Below are 15,122 nucleotides of genomic sequence, written 5' to 3' on the forward strand. Positions count from 1 at the left end.
CCCCGCTAATAGAGCCCAGGCGTAAAAGTGCGCATCGCAAAAAGAATTCGGCGCTCATGTGCGCGGCGCGATATTGCAATCATGAGGTGCCCCCTTTGCGCGAAAAACGACGATAAAGGGTGACGATGATGGATGTTGGGGTTGTTGCGTCGGAGGAACACGAGACGATGAAGTGGCGCGAATGAGTCGCCTTTTTCCTTCGCGTGATACGGATGGGGGAGGGGAGCTTCGATAGCGCTAAATACTTGTCTTTCGGTTTAACGCTCCGTGGACACGTCTCAAATGAGGGAGAGAAAGCAAAGAAAGCGATGTAAATTAGGGAAATACGCACAGTCCACGTTTCATCTTCTCTGTACGATCAACTGTATGAACGATGGAAGTGCCGCTAATCGAGAAACGATCGCTTCCCGATGATCGTGTCCAATAATGCGCTCGATATGTTTACACGTAATACACGTTTCCCTTAATGATTGCCGGGGCTGCCAACACAATGAAACATACTTTTCTGGCATAAACAATTAATGAAGCATATTTTTATGGCATAAACAAGAAAGTTTGAATTGGAGTAATCACTTCATTACACGAAATTCTATAATTGACGTTTGCAACATCTTAATTGCTACTATTAACTGTATTATTTCGTGACTTAAATGTCACGTTAAACAATTAATGCAATTTTACGATTTGTTCTTGCCATTCCTCAAGCCAACGATATTTCAATATTCATTTTGAATCATTCGGCGAGTCTTAAAGAAGAAACAACTGGTGCAAGAAGAAGTGACAAAATTAATTGTTTGCCTGAACGAGGAGAAGGCGACGATACACAAAGATGATTAACGCATGGTACTATTTATTGGTGACTATACAGTGGACAGTGACGATGATCGATACGCGAATGAGCGAGTTGACGAAGACGTCAGAAGTGGAAGAGAGGAAAAGAGACGAGAAGCTTGTTCTTTGTAGGAGAGAACCATGACCGTGGCGGCTATATAAGGTGTATCGAGCAACAAGGACTAACGGCCTTTAATTAATAAAGTTACGCGAACAACTCTCAAAGTCTTCCTGCCCCTTGCCTCCTTCCCCATTTCACCCCCGCCCACTTGGGTAGCAGCTATTTCCTTCGCTTTAGAAATTCTGGTATTTTCTCCCACTTCCCCCTCATTGCTTCTTCGTACTTCGGTCCTCCGTAAAGGCCTACCTACGAAGTTGTAACCCTTTATTGGATGAGAAAGCGCCTTCCGCTTATCTAGTAGAGATACTTTTCCGCGAATTTTCACTTGATATCGATAATTATGCTCACATCTTCAATGTTGCTCAACAGATGAATGTAAGAAGCGTTTAAACGCTTTGACGATTGTCGACGATGTAGCAATATCTGAGTATATTCTGCGAGAAATTTGCGAGACATATCGCGCGTCAAGACGCACGTATTCAATAGGCAACGTCGATACAAGATAATACTATCGGAGCACGACTAAATATTGATGTTAGACGCTGCTGGCAACAGGTGTTACCGCATTTCTTCAGTTTTTCATCTTACATGCCGTTGGAGGAAGCGTACGCGTCACGTTGAGCGCGTAGATCCAGGTAAAAAAGCGGTCTTGATTTTTAATTAAACGTGAAGTGATCTCCAGCGGGATCTTAGGATCCAACGAGAAGGGGATCGTCGCTGTGCGATCGGTCGTTCAGAAAGCAAAGAAGAAGGAATTACGCGGAGCAAATTCTACTCAAGGGGGAGCGAGGCGAGCGTGTCTGTCTTCGTTTGAACAAATCGTGCGTACGCACGGCAAGTTAAAATTTCATTTTTAAGCACGCTCGCGGAAATTCCGACTTATTGAAATTTATATGCGCAGTTCTCAAGAAACGCCGTGTACGTATTTTACAGTCACGTGTAGACGTTCCGAATTTGTAATACACACGGATGTCGTGGCTCGCGCATATATAACACCGCGTATGTATACAACCGGCTATACGTCATTGCTATGTAAATTACACAATACACATACACGTACGTACGTAATACGTAAACGTTAGCCGTATAATACGGTCGTGTGGGGGGACTTCTCTCGCCACGTGTATTAAGTCAGCGACATTTTCATGTGCATTACACGACGCGCACTTTATATGCGGCATAATGGAAATAGACGTACAGGGCGTACATTCAACGTGAACGTGGTGTACACAAGATGACGTAAGAATCACTTTACACATCGTTTATTGATCAAACGTCTCGCATACCACGCGTATATCTCACGTGCCGTGCGTTTTTCACGATTCGAGGCCTGTCGATTATCCCTGCGTCGTTGAAACTTTCTTACTTGCCCGAAAAGTGAAATAGGTCTTTCTGACGCGGCCCTTTCGCCTGTACCGCGCGAAAATTCCGTCGCGCGATACCGGTAATTGATTGACTCGCGCGAAATCGCGATGCATATTTTCTCTTCATTGACGCGCCGGCGCCAAGAACGGAAAGGGTCTTTTCAAAGTGCAGAGCTACAGGGATTAGACGAAGACCAAGCCGTCGTCCGGAAAAGGAAGCACCACCCGTGGATTGCCAGACTTCAAGAATTAAACCGCGTTCTCGTTGCCAACACCGTGACGTCTCGCTCGCGCTACAGCGCATCGGCCTTCGTGCTTCTCGGGAGAATCTTCCGGCGAGTTATGGCTTGCTAAAGAAAATTGACTTGAATCTACGCCAGGATAATAAAAGCGCATAGAAGCGCGGGCGCGAGAAAAATGAAGAAACAATCCCGACACCGATACTCAACGACGACAGCGCAGGTGGAAGGGGTCGTTTGGGGCACGTAGGACACACAGCCAACGGAAATCCCTCTTGCTACATGGATTATAGATCGCGGCTGTCGGCCCCAATGTTAATAAATATCTATTAGCACGCCTCCCGAAACCTTGTATCGCGATACCGATATTACCGGGGATATTAAACGCGACGCGGATATTGCGTTATTTTGTACCGAACGATTTTGGCCCGTCCTGCACCCCGTGCACCCTGTATATTTACGCTGACGTCTATATCTGTCGCGATCGTCCTTCGAATATTAAACGGAAATGCCGCAAATAAACACGGTTCCTCTAATACGTTGGCCGTTTTAATCCTACAATAATAGGCACTTCGGACACAACGCGTGACTATAGTCACTGCGATATAGAGTGTTTCAAAATATGTGGCGCATATCGAAAGAGATGAATTCTGTGCGGAAAAACAAATCAAAATCACAGAATACATATTCTATAGAATCTCTCCCCTTCTCCACTCTCTCTCTCTCTCTCTCTCTCTCATGGAAAGAAGATCGATTTTGAAAACGGGAACATTAATAATATCCTCGCACTTGGCCAAGCTCGCGCGGATAATCCCCAACGATGATCGGATGATCCTCAGGTCATTAGATTTATCTCGATGCGATTTTACGTTTAAACGGAAAGCGTTAATCGGAGGCGTAATGTTTTTAATAGCACGACGTCTGACAGCACCGACGTCAACACTGCGCTCCTCGATCATTATAGTTGACGCAAGAGCCTGCACCACCTTCGTTTTATAGATTACGTAAATCGACCTTATCAACGCTAATATCGACTAATGTAATAACAAGGCATATTGAAATCACCATCGATGAGACTCGAATGCGTTTCATTGCATTAGAGGAAACTAAGTGGCAGCTTCATAAAATCAAGCGTATTTTGTCCGATTAACGCGGACGTACTTATGTGAAGATAATCGCGTTATACACGATAATCAGCTATTATTCCAGTGCCTATGCAGCTGCGCGCTGTTAGTTAATGACGCTCTGTTGCTAATACGCACATTATATACAATCTAATATAATTAACGAATGCACAAGCGAAATTTACAACGAGACGATGACGTCGCTACGATATTTGCCGCGTTACGATCGCCACTTATAAAACGCATACACACACACACACACACACACACACACACAGCAACGCGACGATACTCCTCGATGGCATTCTGTTTACGTACGTGTCGCGTCGAAGAAGCAATCGAATGGTCTTTTACCTTATTCGGTGTCGTTGCTTGTTGCTGCGGCGAACAGCTGGTGCTGTGTATAGTCGGTTGGTTGGTCGTTGCCGGCACGATGCCCTGATGATTCAAATGGCTCAGCTGATTCAGCTGGGTGAGCTGCTGCGGTTGCTGCACCGGATTCTGGGTGTTGGCCTGCAGCTGTTGATGATGCGACTGATGCGCGGGATGAGTCGTCTGATGATGCGTCGCGGGGAAGGTGGGTACCGTGAACGGGACGAACAGCATCGGGCTGCCGAGGATGTGCGCACCACCTCCACCCAATGCCCCCGTCTCCTCCCTACACCTTTTTCGTGCGTTTTTGGTTTTGGGTAACTCTTTCTACTCCATCAACCGTGTTTTTTTATTGTTTTTACTTTTTTTGGTTTCTTAATTTCGGCGTGCTCTCTACTACGTATATCGTTATACTGTTTTCTGTTTTTGTCTTATTATATTACTTTTTGTCAAGTAACCGCCTCGACGACGACGACGAGCAGAGTAGAAGCGTAGCAGTAGCACTAGTAGTGGTAGTAGTAGTGGTAGTAGTAGTAGAGGTAGTGGTAGTGGTACTAGTAGTGGTAGTAGTAGGGGGTAGTAATATATACGTGTCGAAGTGAAGCTACAATGTATGTTTAATGATTTATCATTACCTGCACTCCTGCCCCAGCCCCTGGTGCTGGGGGTGGGCGTAGGGGGCGGCTCGGACGGAGGTGGTGGACGCCACCCTCGCTACCCTCAGCGATAGACCGCCCCGCTGACTGGTAAGCTGGACCGAAGCTGGCTGGTGATTGCTATGCACGCAGCAACAGGCACGGCAGCCGATCGGCTGTTGCTGATTCGGGATAGCTTGGAGGTGATGAGTTAGGGGGCCCCTGGGCCCCGTGGAGGAGGGAGAACACGGGTACACCCCAACCAGGCAACCCACCACCGCAGCCCCGGGGCCCGGTGCGCTCGGTGCCAAGGCGCCTGTGGACGAGGCCACCCCAAGCTCGCTGGCCCTCCGGCAACCACTGCACCACTGCACCCACCCTCCTTGTTGGGGGGCCTGTTGATACGTCCTGTTGACGCCGATCGTTGAGCCGGGCTGAACGACCTCAACCTGGGCCTCTTTGAGCTCACGATTGCCTGCGGGCGGGATTTTGCTACCTTGCTGTTTACTCGGGGCGATTTACTCCCGACTTGTGCGTGGCTGATGCTGATGATTCTTGATCTGCGCCAAATTTTCCCCGATCGACGATGACGATCGACGGAGAAATCCCGCTTCACTTCGACTTTATCTTTCGGCTATGTGTAGGCGCGTGTATATGTGTGTGTGTGTGTGTGTGTGTATGTGTGTGTGTGTGTGTGTGTGTATATACAGCACGACACTGACGCTCACTGACGCGCGAGGTTGGTGACTTTAATTGAAAGAATCGGCGGAGAATCACAGTCCTTGCTCTGGTGTTTCTGTTGTTTCTGCGAAGAAGGATGTGGCTTGCGGTGGATAAATTCAGCCGTCGACGCGACTCGAGTTCTCGAAATCCGTTTACACTGCGTTCCGTTAACACTGATCACGTTGTTCGTCGCGGAAGGAAAGCCGCGTTTCCCGCTCTCGTCGCGTATTCCTGCGAGATTCTCCCGAGAATGATGCTCAGTCTTATCGAATTCTGTTTCTTATGGAGTGTGTTTACCGCATACTATTCTTGGCGCAGTCGACGCTCACTTCACGGCCACGTGGTCGACTTCCGGGCAGGCTTCTGCGTCAATTGAATGCCGGTGCGAGCTGCAGGTTCCGTCGTTCTTTACATGTGATATACGTGTCCGCAATTAGAAAAGTTCGCGATACCCCTGTTGCCGTCGAAATATCCGGTCCTCTCCTGGTGAAATGAGCTTACTTAAGAACAAATCATCGCACGGGCGGCTACTAAGTGTGTTAAATTAGCGATAACGTGCTTCAGGATTCAACAAATACACGAATGATCGTCAGGTCGTTCGCAGTGCACAACAGTTGAACACGTCTCATCGTATAAATCGGCAAAGTGACGGTATCTTCCTCGCAGTCGGCGTGTCACCTTCACCCTCAGCGATCTGTAACGGATGTCGGGGAGTCCTGTGTCACTCGATTCGACAGTACAAGTCATAAAACGTGTGTTCCCGTTTTACAGTCAGATATACTGCCGCGCGTATGTGCGTATCTCTACCGTATAAATTACAATTGCGCGTTTAATCTATCGGCGTCTTCCAATTGATGAGCAGACCACGGTGAACAACACTTCGCAATCGCAAACGTCGCACAATAAAGGTTTCCGTTTATAACATCGCGTTGGAGGGAGAGACACGAAGTTTCGCGATGCACGCACAACTGGGAGAACGATAATCACTCGATCGTTCAGGCAACACCTTTCCCGTATTATTCTTCGTAAGCTTCGTCCTAGAGGTATCCTGCGGATGATAGATATAGATCGTAGAAATCCGGTCGAACGTTACTGCCGCGCGAACGACATAGAAAATAAAAATTGGCGGTTACTTCCGATCTTTGTACGAGGATTAACACCCTTAATTGCGGCGGCCTTCTCTCTCTCTCTCTCTCTCTATTTCTATCTCTCCTTCCACGGATAAATCAAACAAAGCGGCCGGTCCTCGCGATCGTACAAATGAGGTGAAAGACACGACGGGTGGAAAAAGAGGGAACCTAACCCGTAATGTTGGAAGGTCGCTCGCCGACTGACTAGCACTTCCGCTCAGGCTGTTGTGCGATTCAGAGTGGGGGATGCTTCGTTGGGTTGTTGTGTGTAGGGGTTGGTGGCGGTGGGTCGACTCGTCGGTTGGTTGGTTGGGGTGGTTGTGTGTGCTTCGCTCGTGCTGTGCGCGGGAAACCAGGGGCTTTCAAGCCTCCAGGATCCGTGCGGCCCGGCGAAATAGCGAGCAGTTTCACGTGGCTCGCACCAGCTTGAGTTCAACTACTTTCACCTTGCGTCTCTCTCTCTTTCAACGTTGTCAACGTGTCGCGGCAGCCGAGTTTTCGTGCAACCTCCACGCCGCGAATGTTAAGTAATATCGAGTTGATATTCGTTTGCACGCGTGTGGGAGCGGGCGATAACGAGTTCGTCTGCCCGCGATCGGGTCACTTTTCACTCGTGAAACGGCGCTAACTCGCTGGATGAGCTCGGTCGCGCTGAAAAAATCGAATTCGACAAGACGCACGATGTCGGATAATCAAGATGAGAGGACGGAACGCAATTCGGTGAGTAAATCGATTAAACGGTGAGAAGAAGTCGAGATAGGCACTGCGTGGGGTACCAGGTGCGCGCTTATCCTGTCAATCGAGTTATCCAGGGATTGTCGCAGCTGCTTCAAAACATCCCCTTTTACCTTGATAGACGTGAACCAGATATCAGTCGTAGTCTGTCGTTGAATTTCCGACTGTGCGAGACGTTCGCGATGTATTACGACCCTTCGGCGGCGAGGAGGCTCAATTTCGCAATTTATTTCCACCGGACGGTTTTCTATCGCAATAATTAACGCGCGCGTTAATCATTCGTACAACATTAGTCAATCGGTGGCAGCGGCAATCGGCGTATCACTGGAAACCTCACAAATCCTCGCTAGGCCATAAGAGACGGTCGAGCGACGGGCGCGAGCACTACTCAGCGCGAGCTGCTTTCAACTGGATGACGCGTGTTCCAGAAACGATTTCACGTCGCACCAATCGCGATCACTTGAGCATAACGCACTCGCAGCACCTGTCACAATTTTGTCGAACTCGCCGTCGTTGCACTGCCGACGAACCTCACTTTCGCGAACACCCGCTTCGAAACGGGATCTCTCGCCGCCGGAGAACGGAAAGGGGTACGTGTGAGGCTGCTTGTTTGTACGCGTGCGTCCCGCCTCGTGTTTATGCGATCGTGTAGGTGTGCCGGTGAGGGGAAAAACTGTCTCGGCGCGAGTTACAACAGACGGATAAAAAATGATAATGGCGGATGGACAGGCGGATATATACGGGGGGGGACTGGTGTGACGCGGTGTCTGGTTGCCTAGTGTGTAATGGGCTATGGATTTGGTGGAGCGCTGGTCCTGCACGTAGGTAGGCAGCGTGGAGACAAGAACCCTGTATCGCAATGTATCGCGGCGGCGGTGGCGACGACGGCGGCGGCAGCGGCGGCAGCGGTAACTGGAGGGGTGGTTCGTCAGGCTGGAGGGGCGAGAGTGGGTGGCGGAGGGTGGGAGTCTGGCTCGTTCCTTCGTTCGTTTCGAGGTGGTGGAAGAGAGGGTAGGTCAGACGATCCCGAGACTGAGGGCGCGCACAGCGCCGCTCTCTCTCTCCTCGAGAGGCGTGCGGGAACAGTTACCGTTGCTCCCGCCGTTGCTCGTACGTCGTATAAATCCGCTGTTTTTTCCCAAGGTTTCTCTTTATATGGTACAGATCCTCCCCCCCCCCCCCCCCNCGAATTGTCCCTCGTTGTATGTTGAATTCGAAGAACAAATCATTATTATCATTATTTTTATCATTATTATTACCATATCGTATCATTATTATTGCGCGATTCTTCGTGTCCCGGCGTTCCGATTCAGCGAGGACTTTTGTCATCGAACTGACGGATCATTTCGCGCAACCTATGTGCGACCGTTACCGCGCGGAAGATATTTTACGTGCGCTTCTCTTTCTTTCATATACCGAAACGAACGACATACAGTAGAGCAAAAGCCGCCGCACAGTTCGTTGCGCCCTTCTTATTTACGCTTTAGCGTTACGTCGGTAATGAGGGGTTTCCCGCCGCGAGAAACGGTTTTTAAGAATGTCAAGATTATGAGCAAAGTTCGTCAACCTTTTACGAAAGTCTCGGAAGGTGTCTGAATATTTTTCCCCCCTGTGAATATTTTCCGCTCCTATGTTAGTTAACTAAGAGAAGGGTGTAACCAAAGGCATGCGGTTAGCGCGCCGATGAATCGATCAGCACTGGTCATTTGGCTCCCTTTGTCGCGCGTGTTAATTAAAAATTGCTGGCGGTTATCGTCGTGGAAGGAATCACGCACGGGTCTGTAATTAATTCGTCGATAAATTCCCATCAGCCGGCCGGCGATCTCTCGCGGCGTTTACCTGCGCCGTGCTTTCGGAAATTTCGTCGCGCTCCGATACTAATGATCGCTGATCGAGTTAAAACCTTTTGTCTCCCGTTCTGCTTGTCTTTTTACGCGCCAAACGTCTGTAAGTCATTCGCATTCACGGTCGAGATAGCCGTTCCGGCTAACTACCGTGACACAAAAACGATCGAGTTCTCCGTCCGGCGCGAGAAAGAAAGGCAAGCCGGCGAAGGGCGGGCCAATGGCGAAGTTGATAATAGTAAGGACTTTAAATGCGATTTGTGACTCATCTATAATTCACGGCGCCCGCAGTCGACGGTTTTCCATCGGGTCGCCATCAACGAGCAGGCTCGCCCAGGACAGATACGGTGTACACATTGCGCCCGGGAAATTTCGTATTTTCGCGGCTAATGACTGAGGAACGAGACGGTAATGTATTCTATGCGGAACATCTACTATGCGCTCCCCATTAGCATTTGTAATGCGCATCTACCCCTAACTTGGGGCGCAAGCGTTGACGCTCGGCGCAAACCCATCAACGTACCATTTATAGCGCCGTTTCGTGCCCGCGTACGCGGAGAAAAGAGTTTACTACTCGTTGCTGGTGAATATGTTAATAGGATGCACCCGCGCTGCTCGTGCGCGCGCTCGCTCGCCGTCCGCGTTATAACGCAGCCGTTGGAAGATTACGGTCGCCCGGCGTCGAGGTATTTTTCCCAAAGGCCGCGATAATACGTGGAAGTAGACGCGCCATTAAGGGGCCTTTCACGTGTCGCGCGAGCGCGCGTCGTTACATCCGCTTGTCGATGCTTTGTGATTTTTCTTCTCTCTCTCTTTCCTTTTTTTTTTCGTTGCGCGGTGGCCAAAGCGATTCGCACTTATCGCTTTCGCATGAAGCACCCTTATCGACTCCGCGGGGTTGCGGATAATCGAGGCCGACGTATCGCGTGCGTCCGCCGCACGGCAACACGTGTGTTTACACTCCTGCATTGCCGAGGTATTTTTTCAACCATAATCGATACACCCGGCGGAGACGCGATAGAGACCGTTGAATATTATTCGCATCGCGACTTATCCGCCTGTTTCTTTTTTTTTTTTTCATTACGCCAACCGGAGGAATGTCTGTCATATAATATTTCAACAACCGTTAACGGGGATGTTAATTTATATCGCGCAACTTTGCACGCTCTCTCGCGCCATGCAAGAGAAGTCATCAACGTAGATAATCCGTAATCGCGATTACACATTGACAAATCATCGCGTGTCGCTCCGTACGCGATCATTTCTGCAGCTTTCGCACGCCGCGAGGCGACATATTGCTACGTTTGTCGCGCCCGTAAAACCCACCGAGAAATGTGCGCCGGCAAACAACGCGACTTCCGCCGACGATAATGCTGTAATTAACACTTGAGCCGGTGTGCCGTGCAATCTCGCCGGATGCGTTTCGCGGTGGGGGGCCGGCATAATATCCGTGAAAAACGCTTGTTCAGAGCCGAAACGACCGCCGAGACCTGGGAACGTCCTGGAGCTCCGAGGTGGTGACAGCAAAGGCGGCGGGCGCAATAACGGATAAGCGCAGCAATCGGACAGTTTGCGAGCGGCCTCTGCTCCTGATGGGCCGGACGATGGAGAGACACGGCTGTAGGGAGTCGGTATATTTATAATGACCCTATATGTATGCAAATGGCTGCATATCGTACGCTCCTATACCGCCCGCACCGCTCGCATCGCTCGCGCTCGCACGTGAGAGAGGGCCCGGGTCCACGTGTCCTCTCTACCCCCCTCCCCCCCTCTTTCTCTCTCTCTCTCTCTCTCAATCTCGCTCTCTCATTCTCTCTTTGCTCTCCGAATTCGCGGGCGCGTTCACGTATAGCGGGGTCGCGTGTGCAATTACGAACACGCAGAGGCGTTGAGTCGAGGGGGATGGAAATGCATTGATTGTGCGTAAACGCGAGTCAACGCAATCCCACGAGAGACCGCGGCGCAATTTTGCAGTTAACCAAGTCTTTTCGGCTATTATACGCGGCCTCGTGGTGTATCCCTGATAGACGCGACAGACAGATCGCTTTCGGGGACAAGAGGATCCTAACTGGACGACGAAACCTGCTATAACTTTCCTGGCGAGTCGGCCGTAAAGGAGGATATCGCCGAAGTTCTCGCACGCCTGCATTTATGAGCTCTCCGACGTGTGTTTTATTCTCTCTCCCTCTCGTGGGAAAGTTTGACGAAGAGCGTCCTGATAATTTCATAGTTTCTTCATTTGACTGTCGAGAGAGGGGGGGGGNGGGGAGGGAAGAAGGTGCAGAATATTTGTCAGCGTTGATAGTTGTGATTTCTCGGTCACAGAATATACCTGTCTTTGATTAATAGGCAACAACAGCTGATGATTGGTGGGTGGAGGTCTTTATCTCTTTCGAAAGCATCTGTTGTTGTCGCGCTTTCATATGCCGCCCACTTGTCCTTTACCGCGTCATTACATCTCGAGCTTGTTTACATTTCGCGTGGAGTGGTAAAAACATTTTGTCGAATATTACCGAATGTTATACCGAAAACGATAGTAAATCACCATTTGCAACATCACAAAGTAAATCAACAGCATGGACAGAATTTTATCTCAAGATTTTCCCTGGTCTTTGCGATTTGACGAGGATTACTGCAAAAGTAAAATATCTGCTTTGGATTATTGTGCGATCTTGTTCGGGAGAAAAAGAAGAGGCATCGATAAAGTGCAATAGACGTTACATGAATTATACAACATTATTCAATTTTATGATGTATTCAATTTACAAATATTGAATTTATATACATCTTGATTAACATTCGATTTTATCGATTGCTGATGCATGCGGCGAAAAACAGTAATATATCGCGATTTTATCTTTATTTCGGATTCATGCTGATGAGTCCGGGCTATATATTTAACGCTTTCATTAAAATAACTATTTATTTTATAGACTGTCAGCGTAAGCTATATCTTTGACAGGCCTTTTAATTCGACAAAAATGCGCGCACACACATACGCGCGTAGATGGCCATATCGATTGCATAGTTGGTAAATTCAGCGTTCCGCAATAAACGGAAATATTTATAAGAATCGATTACTCAGTTTAGGAGATCGGTTTAAACGGATTATATCGCGACATTCAATGCGCGGCCGAAATATTACTATGTACGCTTCTACGATGCGGGGTAAAACGCATTCATCTCTTTCTGACCTAAAACTCGACCCGCGTAAATGTCGATAAAGCGCATCGCAACGCACATAAATTATAACGATAAACATGTTATTTATAGGCCAACATAAATTGGCTATGCTAATTTCTGCTGATCAGCAGGAAGCTGCATTGGGGCTGCCGCGATCGCTATAGTCGTAATCATTGAAAACAAATTGCAGCCTATGCCGATGCCGCAAATCTCACCGTTTCGCCAATGTGCGGCGAAACGCACGAAGAATAAAAGTTCACCCCCCGTTCGGCAATAATCTCTTATGTCGCGGGCTATTAATTTTAAGCGTTTCGCGCATATACACAGGCACACACAGGCGCGCATATTGCATCACGTTCTCGCAAATTATTCTATGTGTTAAACGTCGTCAGCCGTTACATACTAAACAAAAACAACAGATAATTCTGCGTCAGGCGAAGGAAGAAAACGCAATGCACACAATCGATATTATTAATTTACATTTTGTCTCTCGAACATATGCTAAAAGAGACGCTAGTCGTAATGAACCCAAAGTATCGTTAAAACGCACCGAGAGAGCCCCATTCTATCCTTCATAACCACATAACATCGGTGCAGCATGCAACAATATACCACGATAAAATAGGTTCAGCAAGAAGAGGCGGCAGCAACAGTCGCCAGTTTCCCGCGGCACTAGTTTCCGTCTCCGCGGTCTTGTTTTGCAGCACGAAACCGTGAACCACCTTAAATAATTGCGAGCTTAAACGTGTTTTGCTAGGGGCCGAGCGAAGGAAGCGGGGCAATCAAAGGGGAAGACCGTCGAAAGAAGGATAAGGAAAGCGCTACAACGGAAAGTTTGTCAAGCGTTCGAGCGTATTCGTTCGTCTCGGGTCGTCTAGCGATCTCTCTCAAGCGATGAATGGCCACTTCACCGATCGCTAAGTAAACGCTTGAATAAACCAGTGATATGACCCTTCATCCGTTTGACAGACGTCATTAAAGCACACCGTAGGAAAATTTACATTCTCTTGGCTCATTTCATTTTCATTACAGGGTGCGTATCGCGAAATTTATGAGGATTTTAACCCTCCGCAATATCCAATAGGTACCATGGTAATATTTGTTGTTAACTGTTTTTTATGTTCTTTAGTGTCTGATCTATTAGCCAAGTGCTAATGAAGGAAAAATTGTTTCAAGAAGGAATATAATAAGAAAATTAGCGTACCTGTGAGATATATTGCAATTGTGACAACTGTGTTAATATTGAAGTAAGGATAGGGGGAGGGGGATGAGCCGTGAATGAGCGCGTAGAACGTATCGCTCGATCGAATAATTTGTAATCAATCGTAATCAAACCGGACGATGCGCAGGCGAGATCGCGAACGAGTCCGTCGAATGCGCCGTAATCGCGCGCGATCAGAATTCAGGGCGGAAAATACAAAATTAGGCGCGTAATGTAGACGTCTTATTTCTGGATACGTAGAAGAGCATGACGAACGGTCGACCCCTCGGTAAAGTCCTTTGCATAGCCGGAGGGTGAGCGCCGAAATTCCAGGGAAGATTAAGACGTGCGGATTTAGGGGTAGGGCAAGCGGAAAAACAGGAGCTAAGGGCAGGGAGCGGAACCTTAGCTCGCGGCTACGGAAAACCGTAGTCGGCTCGTCGCGGAGAAGCAGACGCGAGAGAAATCTCTCTCCCTGCTACTCTCTTGCTGCGCGATCTCTCCGTGTCTCGCCCCGTCTCTCTCTGTTTTCCATTCTTTCCCTCCCTCTCGCGTAAAAGCAAGAAAGCTTAATTTCAATTTCGAGCCCCGAGGGTGTCGTTCCGAAACGAATATAATTATACGGAATAATTCTGACACGAGGACGAGAGGGGCGCGAGGAGTGGGGGGAGGGTTTCGGTTGCGAATCGTTGAGAAGGAAGTCTCGTTCAGAAGGGGTAGTGGCGGTGCAGAAGAAAGTGGATGGGCTGCGTACAGTCTCTAACTATAACGCGTAGACCGCGGTTATAGGCCGTGCCCTTTACGTTACGCACGGCGGACCCGCCGAAAGATAGCGAGTGCTTAATGGCTCGAGATTCCTGCCGGCGTGGAATGCCGTGAATGAAAATTAAGTCAAGTATACCTACTAGACTCGTCTCGTCGCGCAGCGCGACTGTAGTTTCGGAAAACGATTCCGCGATCTCCGACCGCTTAACGAACACCAGCTTCTGAACGGCTCTCTTCCTTCGCTGCGCAGTGATCTTAGAAGAGAACATCTTTTTATACCCGATGTATCGGGGGTGTTCTTGTAAATATCCTCTTTAAATTCTAAAGCGGAGCTGTCTTTACGCTCACCCGCGGCGTTATTTTAGAACTGCTGAGCCATTAACTGATTGCGTCTGTATTATCCGACAAGCATGAGTCACATTTTAATTTTTCTCGTGAGCAAAATTTATCTCTCAATTCTTTTTTACTGTCTTATCAATTGCCCTTCGTCGCGGCTGACTTCACATCTTCCAACCTTGCGCTCTGCACCTTCACGCCCTTATTCCATATCCCTCCCTTCTCTCGTCCTCCTCGAGCCCGATGAGACGAAGGCACCTCGTTTCATTATCCGGATATTAGCCATCGGGGACCCGAAATTGCTACAACTTAAACAATTTGTTTTAATGCAATCGTCGATTAACCGCTTACTGATCGCGTTCTCATTGGTTTGTCTGTAATTACACTTATAGAATCTATTTTCTCCCTCGCTGCGCGCGGCCTTTAACATTACATTAATATTTAACAGATTAAATTCACTTCTCGTCTCGCAAGTCTAGTAGAATTTAATAATTAACGACGTACCGGCATCGCACCCTT

The 15,122-nt window shown here is 48.5% G+C and overlaps 1 protein-coding gene across 1 annotated transcript; it reads right to left on the bottom strand.

Moving 5' to 3' along the window:
- Positions 1 to 3,785: 3,785 nt before the first annotated feature.
- On the bottom strand, positions 3,786 to 4,740 carry LOC106749689 (TOX high mobility group box family member 3-like). The gene is made up of 3 exons (XM_014629377.1): positions 4,687 to 4,740; positions 4,034 to 4,343; positions 3,786 to 3,806 (listed from the first exon to the last, which is right to left on the bottom strand). Exons 2-3 carry the CDS (start codon positions 4,283 to 4,285, stop codon positions 3,786 to 3,788), a joined length of 273 nt encoding a protein of 90 aa, XP_014484863.1. The 5' UTR covers positions 4,286 to 4,343; positions 4,687 to 4,740.
- Between the last annotated feature and the right edge of the window lie 10,382 nt (positions 4,741 to 15,122).

Source organism: Dinoponera quadriceps, unplaced genomic scaffold, assembly GCF_001313825.1.
Source record: "Dinoponera quadriceps isolate SergipeBrazil2010 unplaced genomic scaffold, ASM131382v1 scaffold3289, whole genome shotgun sequence".
Lineage (NCBI taxonomy): Eukaryota > Metazoa > Arthropoda > Insecta > Hymenoptera > Formicidae > Dinoponera > Dinoponera quadriceps.

Bases quoted from the DNA above. Each gene is read 5' to 3' on its own strand.
- LOC106749689 (XM_014629377.1), bottom strand. From the start codon at position 4,285: ATGCTGTTCGTCCCGTTCACGGTACCCACCTTCCCCGCGACGCATCAT. The intron at 3,807-4,033 runs GTAAAAGACCAT...TGTGCGTATTAG, and splicing joins AAGCAACGACACCGAATAAG to CAACAGAGCGTCATTAACTA.